Below are 9734 nucleotides of genomic sequence, written 5' to 3'. Positions count from 1 at the left end.
CGGACCAGTCACACAGTAGACCCGTTGTGCATGGCTATTCTATTTGTGATATGTTATGAGTATGTTTATGTGTGGTTGGTATTTTGGGGGTAACTCACTAAGCTTTCAGGCTTACAGTTCAGTGTATTGTTTCAGGTACTCCAGGAGATCGTGGCAAGGCGAAGGCGTGATCGTACCGCTCCTCATGTTTTATGATTTATGTGATATGGTTCTGGGGGATACTCTGATGTTTAAACTATTTTGAAAACGAGATGTATGAACTTAATGGTTTTTGAATGAATTAAAATGTTTTAATTTGGCTCAAATTTTATGGGTGTTACAATATGGCCCTAATAGCTGAAATACCATGTAAATTTTCCAACTTTACCTTCAAGTACACTTAGAAGAAGCTCAAATGCTCAAAAGAAGCCATAAGATGGACTTAATGAATGCATGGAGCCCTTAAGACCATAAAGTTGGCACCTTTATGCCAAAAGAGATCATGAGGACCATAGATCTGGAAGAATAGCACTCGGGACGACCTTCAACCCCACCAACCACCTAACACATGGCTAAAAGCATCTAAACTAACCCAAAAAGAGATCTAATCAAATATTAAGCAAGGATAGAACTTTATACCCGAAATATGCTGGAAATGGTGCAAAGAATCAAGATCTGAAGGCTCCTACTTGAATCACCACCTTGCACCAAGCTTCTCTTTCTTCCAAGAGCTTCAAACACACCAAAACACACTCACAAAGAGCTCATAAAACTCAAAAAGGCTTTAGGGTTTCGAGATTAGGGTTAGGGGCTATGGAGGCTGGAAATGAGGCCAACACATGGGACTTAAGGTGTTTAAATAGGGTGCACAACCCTAAAATTAGGGTTTCCTCCTGAGCGGCCAACTCGTCGAGTTGAGGCACCTCAACTCGTAGAGTTGCCTCATGAAACCCCGCGGTCAAGACAACTTCTACTCGACGAGTTGAGGCTTCCAACTCGCCGATATCTCCAAGGAAATATAACAATTGCAAAGATAAATTCATACCGGGAACTAGGCGTTACATTCAAGCGAAGTGAAGGCCACGACCCTACATCCGGCATAAACTGTAACAAACATTCAAACCAAGATATAAACCTTAGATGGCACCAATGTTACGTACTCTTTGTGGAAAAAATTGTTCCGTCTTCATGCCAAAGCTTACAAGGCAGTCGATCATATTGATGATATTCCAGCTCGAAAGGAAACTGGTCCCACCTATCATCAATGGGTGGAGATTGATGCACTTGTTTTGCAATGGATATACAACACTTTGTCCGATGAAGTCATGGTCCGAATTATAGAAAGCGATACCACTGCTCAAGATGCATGGAACAAACTCAAAGCAAACTTTCTCAATAACAAAGGATCTCATTTATTTTATGCAGATGATGTCTTGATGATGGGTGATTGGAATGTGGAGAATATGGAAAATATTGTGTCGATTCTAAATTGTTTCTACATGGTTTCGTGTTTGAAAATGAATCTACAAAAGTCGAATTTATATGGTGTATGGGTGGATTTCAATGAAGTAAATCAGGTGGCGAACTTGACTGGGTGTGTGGAGGATAAATTTCATTTCTTATATTTGGGAATCCCAGTGGGTAAGAATATGACACGAATTCAAGGTTGGCAAGTTATTGTTGATAGATTCGAGAAGAGACTTTCTAAATGGAAAGCAAACATGCTCTCTATTGGAGGAAGATTAATGTTATTATTGTCTGTTCTTGGTTCTCTTGGAATATATTAATGTCACTTTTTTATGCCTTTACAGGTTAAAAGAAAGTTAGAGGCTTTGCGTGCAAAAATTTTCTGGGGTGGTGGTGATAATTCTAGGAAGATCCATTGGGTAAGTTGGGATCTGACAATTGCTTCAAAAGAAAAAGGTGGCATTGGAATTGGAAGTCTTGAAGCCTTCAATCATGCGCTCCTTCAAAAATGGTGGTGTAGGTTTATGTGTGAAAAAGAGGCTTTATGGATTCATGTTGTTAAAGCTTGTCGTGGGAAGAATGCATACATAGTGGGAGGGGTAAAACCTCAAGGTCAAGGTATATGGCCAAAGATCATGATGGCTTGGTTTAAAATGAGTGAAAAAGGTATTGTCCCGATTTATTCCTTACGTAGAAAAGTAGTTAGTGGAGAAGATGTTATTTTTTAGGAAGATCTTTGGATTGGTAATGTTCCTTTAAGTACCCGGTTTCCAACTATTTTTTCCCTCGAGAATAATAAATCTTGCTTGCTAAAAGATCGTTGGTTAGATAATCAATGGATACGGGATGGGTGTAGAAACATTCAAAGGGGTATGGAAACCGATCAATTAAATGTGTTAAATTCTTTGGTTTGTGATGTAAAACTTAAAGATGGAGTTGATTCTTGGATTTGGGATCTTAGCAATGATGGAAATTTTAATGTTAGAGATATGAGAAAACAAATTGAAATAATTATGTTGTCGGATAATGAAAGGGAGACTTCTTGGAACAAATTCATTCTTAGGAAAATCAACATATTTTTTTGGCATTTATCGTTAGATAGATTGCCGACTCGAAATAATTTGACATATAAAGGTATCAACATTTCTAATATTTTGTGTCATTTGTGTAACTTGCATATGGAATCAGTGTCTCATGTTTTTACAGAATGTCGGATTGCTTTGAATACTTGGACTAATTTGGCTCGTTGGTTACATATGGATATTTCGTGGGAATTGGGAATTATGAATTTAATTACGTGGGTAGATTCGTTGCAAGTTTCCCAAATAAAGAAATATGTGATTGATGCTACGATTCGATCTACATGTTGGGTGATATGGAAATACAAGAATGAGGTCGTGTTTACAGAATCTATGCGGATAAGAGATCCTATTTTTTATTCGATTGTTGATTTGTTGTTTTTTTGTTCTCAAATAGATATCAAAAGAATTTTATGCCATGGGTTTTGGCTCCAAAACCCATTGAACTTTGTGTAATTTCCTAGCTCTGTGATAGTTTTGGTTTTTATTCATTAAGTTGTTCAAAATAAAAAATCACATACCTCGTCTTCCAAATTGTCCTTGCCAGGTTAGGGTATACTAACATCAACGTTGTTTAACTTTTTGTTCCTGTCACCAGGGTATAGCCATATCAACGTCGTTGAACTTGACAGGTTAATATCTTCTGGAGTTCATGTCACCAGGGTATACCAACACTAACGATGTTGAGCTTGTTGTTCATTTACTATATTCAAAAATTATTAATGCCGCTCCAAGTGATCGGTTGCCATCAATCTAGCAAGTTACCAAATAAATGACATGACAATATTATGATGTAGAAGTCATGTGGCAAAATTGAGTTTCAAATATAGGGTTTGTATCAAACTGGTCATTTGGTTGATATTGCAACAAAATTGTAAATATAGTGACATAATTGAGAAAAAAACTAGGTGTCAAAATTGAAATTTTGTGGTAATACATTGACTTTGTTTTAATTCGGGAAAAGTGGTTACCGGGAGAACAAGGAGAACCGGTCATTTGGTTGATATTGCAACAAAATTGTAAATATGGTGACATAATTGAGAAAAGAAAACTCGGTGTCAAAACCGAAATTTTATGGTAATATAGTGACTTTCTTGCAATTTTCCATAAAATTTAATAAATGAATACAAAGCCTAATAAAAAAGGTTCCATAAGAAGAGTTGAACTAAGACGAATCATCATATCATATCATACTATATTATAAAGGAAGCATTTTTCCTTTCACCACATTCATTTGAAACTTCCATGCATTTTTCCTTTCACCACATTCATTTGAAACTCCCATGACTTTTCAATTTCTTTCTAATAATAATTATAAGTTGGTTAATAAGGTTAAATAAATATCAAACCTAAAGTGTAATCATATATAAACTAAATTTCAATATTAAAATAATATCTTTACTTCTACTTATAAAGTTATGTTTTTTAACTTTTAACATATTATACTTAATTTATTAGTTTTAATATATTGTTGGATGTAAACCATTATCATTTTAAAGATACAATTTTGGATCAATTTTCATAAATTATTGAAATTATTAATTTAAATATAACATTACATGGTCAACTTAAATATAAATTTTGGTTTAACTGAAAGAATCTAAAAAATATTTTATTAATAGTTAAAAGTGATAAATTGTAGTGTCTTTCTAATAATGATTATAAGTTGGTTAATAAAGTTAAATAAATATCAAACCTAAAGTGTAATAATAAATAAACTAAATTTCAATTTTAAAATAATATTTTTACTTCTACTTATAAAGTTATGTCTTTAACTTTTAACATATTATTACTTAATTTATTAGATTTAAAATTTTGTTGTATATAACCGATTATCAGTTTAAAACTACAATTTTTGAACAGTTTGGAAAAAATACTTAAACTGTTAATTTAAATATAATATTACATTGTCATCTTAAATATAAATTTCAGTTCCACTTAAAAAACCAAAGAATATTTTGTAAATAGTTAAAAGTGATAAATTGTAGTGATAAATGCGAAAACTAAATTGTAATATCTATTTAACTAAAATATTTTCTAAAGATATTTTTATAATTGTTAAAAGTTTTCAAATAAGTAGCTTAAAATAACTTACAATAACAATAGTTAAAAAAACAACTCTATATAAATGATTATATTGTTAACTTTAAAATCAAAAAACAATGTTTGATGTTTTAAATAATTATAATGATAGAAATTAAAACATTAAGCAAATAAATTTTAAAAAATTAATTAACAATAACAACAACTATAAATAACATTAAACCATATATTATATTTAATTTTATTCATGTGTAACTCGCGGGTAGAAGTCATTCAAACGATTGAGATTATGCAGTTATAATAGATGTATATATTATCATATAATTCGAAATAATCAATATACTATATCAATTTAGTATATGAATTATTATATCAAATTTAACAACAACGTTATTGTTGTATTTAAAAACAAAAACATATATTTGTAAAGACTTCAACTATATAGGTGTTTCTGCGCAACGCGCGGGCATTCGCCTAGTTCAATATATAAGGCTGGAGGGAGTGATAACACTCCTAACACATTAACATGTAAGATTTTTTAGTTCTTTTTTGCCACATAGGCTTAGCATGTGTAGCACAAAAAAATGTAGAGAGTCGTAGCATTTGATTTTTTTATTTTTTATTTTTTAAAAAAAGAAAGAAAGAAAGAAAAAAACCAATAGTTTTTGTGGTCAAAAGGTGAAGAACCAAGCTTGCCTTTTCTCTCCTCTCGTTACGCTACCTCTCAAGGTTAGCGAGCCCCCCAACGAATGCTAGGGGCGGTGTTTCAATGGTCTTAGCGAGCCTAGCGAAGCCAAATTAATTTTGGGGCCACTGTCATGAAGCCCGCGACCGTTCCCAAATTGCACCCTTATTTGGTCTGGCCTGCATACCTCTCAGCACCATCTCAGACTTTATTGAAGTTTTCAAAGATCAAACACTCTCCAAGTTGTCTTTTTATCAAATCCATAATTGAGTTTAACATTATAACTTTTTCTTTTCTGTGTTGTAAAGATCATAAACATCTATATATAAATGTAATACATGCATGTATTGCGAGTAACAAATAACCCTCCAACTGAGAACATAAAGATCCATGCAAATGACCACATGGGAACCCTTTTCGGAATTATTTATTGATGACCTTCCATTAAAGAAATAACCAACACACACCCGACCCTTAATTAGTTGGTCATGCTAATCAAGGTAACATCCGATCTAAAGAAGAAATTTGTGTATGTTGGACCTAGAAAACAATGGTGGTAGAGATAGCAGAGCAGGGCCAGCCCCGAGATTTCAAAGGCCCTGTGCAATTTTACCAAAAATAGGCACTAAAAATTTATAAGACCTAAAAATTTAAGTAAAACAATTATAATTTTTCATATTTTATTGCAAAATAGTAAACAAAAATTAAATTTTGATTCAAAATAATACACAATAATTATACTGAAAAAGTCTGATTTGCTTCCATTTGTCCTGGATTATAAAACTCAAGTAGCAAAGTTTAACACCTTTGTCCTCTAAATAACCGTAATAAAATCAAAAATGATATCAGTAAGTTATATTACATTATCATAAAAAAACTGTAATTTGCTTCCAATAAAATATCAAAAAACAAAAAGTTATCTTTTAATTTTGACACTTCAACAAGACTACATCAGAAACTTCTAAACCTCAAGATCAAAGATGGATTGAAAGTTGTCATAATGGTACTTGAATGCTTCTAAATTCGAGAAAATAGGAATAAGAAAGAAAAAAACTGAAGTACTTCTATACAATGTAGAAATGTATCAGATACATAAAAAACAATGTATAATACCTTCTAATTTTTGACACTTCAACTCTTCAAGACAATCTAAAATCAGAACTTTTAAACCTTAAAGCTTGTTTGAAAGTCCACATATTGTTGCTTCAATGCTTCTAAATTCGAGATTATATGAATCAGAAAGAATGAAAAACAAACTGGTTTTACTTCTAAACAACACCAGAAAATGTATCAGATAAAAAAAAGTATGATACCTTCTGATTTTTGAACCTAGACCCGGTCATGAATTCTGATGTTCGAAACCTCGCTCCATATTTCAATTTGCTTCAGATATTTGAAGCCTTAATCACGATTCTGATTCCTGATTTTTTGAGGTTTATGAATAAAGAGGTAAGAAGAAAGAAGTACGAATTGAAGCTTTAGCTTTTGATTGAGTGATTTCCAGGGCCGGCGACGAGTGACTTCGAAGCCTCAATCCCGATTGTTAATTGGTTTCCAATGCCTAAATCTCAATCAGTTAATCCCTATCAGCGAGAACCTAAGCGTCGTTCCCTTTTCCCAAAATATTTATGATTCTCGATGCCACTTGCATCGTTTCCTTTCTCGCATGATACACCAGACATCATTAAATTATTTGGGCGGAAAAAATGAACATAAGGCTATCCGGAGTGGAGCCTCAAATCACACGTGAAAGTCTATGTGGCAGCCCAAAGGACGTGTGAACACCACCACCCCAATCTTCGGTGGCTTGGTTGTGGCGTCTCCACACTACAAATAAAATTATATTTAGTGGCACAAAGTTTTAATGGCATTTTGCTTTTGTGCCACCATAGCCTATATTTAGTGGCACATTTGTTTTGTGCCACTATAAGTTTTAACATATAGTGGCACTTTATATCTTATGACACTAATGGTCTACTTTTAGTGGCATTAATAATTTTGTGACACCAATTTTACAATTATTAATGGCATAAAGATAATATAGTGAAATTTTTATAGAAAATATGTTAAATTCTAATAAAATATAAAAAAGGAATTGAATCGTTGCAGCAAGTTGAATCAAAAACTCCCCTCCTTTGTGGCACAACAAATAGATAATGATAGACCGGTGAACAAAGATCAATCTGTAGGATATTGTTCGTAAGTTAGATAAACAAGAGGAACAACTATTCAAAGTTCATCTTCATGTCAAATTTTGTGTTTCTTCCCCAACTTGTTTTTAGTTTGATAGTTTAATGTTTGGGTAATTATTGAGTCTTTTGGAAGATATTTTTGTTTTAAATATTGAGAATATTGTTGTAAGACAAGTTAAGTTTTAATTTAAGTAATGATTTTGTGTTTTGCATTTATTATTTTAATTGTTTTATTATAATTTTATATTTCATTTAAATTTATAAAAAAAATAGAACTGATTTTGGAATATAAATGTTTTATGGGAAAAAAAACCACTAAAAATAGTGCCACAAAACTAAAAATACTATAGTGGCATAAAAAAAAGTGTCACTAAAACCCATAAGGGCTGCAGCGACACAATCGAAAAGTGCCACTAAAGGCCTTTAGTGGCAGCGCTTTTAGTGGCACTTTTTTTTTGTGTCGCTGATTGCCGAGAGGGTCTTTAGTGGCACTTTTTTGGTTTTTTAGTGGCACTTTTTATGTGCCACTAAACGTCATTTTATTTGTAGTGCAATGAAGACGGATGAAGACACCCAATAAAAAGCAAGCAGCAACATCGGTCACTCTCTTTCCCTCTCTTCTTTTTGCCTCTTCACCACCGGCCCACCGGTGAACACCATTTCCACAACCTAGTGGATTGGTTGTGGAATGGTAAAAAATCTATGTGGCATCATTTTCACTCATAAACAACTCGTGATGATACCCCAAAACCTAACCTACTATAAAATCGGGAATAAATATTCGGCCCTAAATTTTGATAGACCCTGTTCACAAGCACATTCTGAACATGCTTTGGGCCAGCCCTGTAGCACAGGTGGCAACAGGCAGCTGCTGGATCGGAATTCGTTATCTTGATGAAAGAGTTCGTGCACCAAGGTCGCAAAGGAATACCTGCAATATATAACCATACATGCAAAGTCTCTCGTTCAACATAAAATCATCATATTCATATACAGGTCTACGTAACGTAAGTAAATCATTCAATTAATCCTCGACATGTACTATTATATATGAGCTTAATTGGAATATGTTACAAGCCAATTGGAAATTAATTAAGCTAATTGGAAATTAATTAAGCTATCTAAACATAATTCTAAAAAAACGCTATCCTCGTATGTGTGTTGTTTGTGTGCGTTTGCCAGTGTACATGCATGTGCCATGTGTACATCACTACATGTGTGTTATACTGTTATTGTCTTGCATTGCATGTGTGTTACGTGTGTGGGTAACGAAAGATGTACGTACAACAAAAGGTGTTTTGTTTTCATTTAAATATTTTACGATCGGCATCATAAAATATCAATAAATGATATCTTATTATGTAAATTATACAATATTTAAAGACGATCAATAAAACATCATCTTTCCGTAAGTATATATACTTCTAGATTTGAGCTTCCTGTTCGACCACTAATGTCTTGATATATCTTTTGCTTTAAGATTTTAGCTTTTGAAAATTAAGAAAATGGGATTCATACACGTCACATGTCTAAGTGCATGTGCACCAAGAAGGCGATATTGGGTGTGGGGTTTTATGCTTTAAAGTTTAGAGAGTACAATAATTTTACTTATAGAAATGGTTTATAATTATTAAAACCAATGACATTCATGCACTACAGTAAATCTTAAGTGTTGCTTTTAAGTTAGTGTGGTATAATATTGTATTTTTGTTGTTAATTTGTTTGGTAAAGCCGTATTTTCATTTGATAAAGCCGTTGTGAGTTTTTATAAACAAATGGTACGTAATGTTGTTTGTTTGGAGTATATTTAATACAAAGAGTTTGATGTTATTGACTTCTAAAACATTTCATTCAAATCCATTTAACATATATTAACTAACCGTTTACTATTTATTTAAGAATATTATTTGTTCATACAAACTCTTTTTTACTCAAATATTTTTTATTAATTTCTCGGTAAAGAACAATGATTCATACTTTATAAACAAATCATAATCATTTTAGGAAAATATCATATTTTCAAGTAACACCAAATAAAAATAAAAATAAAAAGTAAGTTTAATAATTAAAGAGGACAAATCACGAATATATGGAACATATAATTATATTACACATCTAAATCTAAATTACATAAAGTATGTACTTAATCAAATTTAATATATACCATAATTAGATCTTTTATTTTTGATAAATTTAACTTATACATAAATATACAAAAAATAAAAAATAATATTTATAAAAAAAATAACTGAAAATATATAAAAAAAACAAAAACTGAAAATATGATTT

At 32.1% G+C, this 9734-nt stretch overlaps 1 protein-coding gene across 1 annotated transcript; it reads left to right on the top strand.

Annotated features, from left to right (window-relative positions):
* The first annotated feature begins 1304 nt into the window (after positions 1 to 1304).
* On the top strand, positions 1305 to 2174 carry LOC145114178 (uncharacterized). The gene is made up of 2 exons (XM_079050172.1): positions 1305 to 1739; positions 1791 to 2174. Exons 1-2 carry the CDS (start codon positions 1305 to 1307, stop codon positions 2172 to 2174), a joined length of 819 nt encoding a protein of 272 aa, XP_078906298.1.
* Positions 2175 to 9734: the final 7560 nt, after the last annotated feature.

This window comes from Lactuca virosa, chromosome 5, assembly GCF_052849685.1.
Source record: "Lactuca virosa cultivar CGN04683 chromosome 5, Lactuca_virosa_CGN04683_v6, whole genome shotgun sequence".
Taxonomy (NCBI): domain Eukaryota; kingdom Viridiplantae; phylum Streptophyta; class Magnoliopsida; order Asterales; family Asteraceae; genus Lactuca; species Lactuca virosa.
Note: the sequence above shows the minus strand (reverse complement) of the source record. Positions and strands in the feature narration are given on the sequence as shown.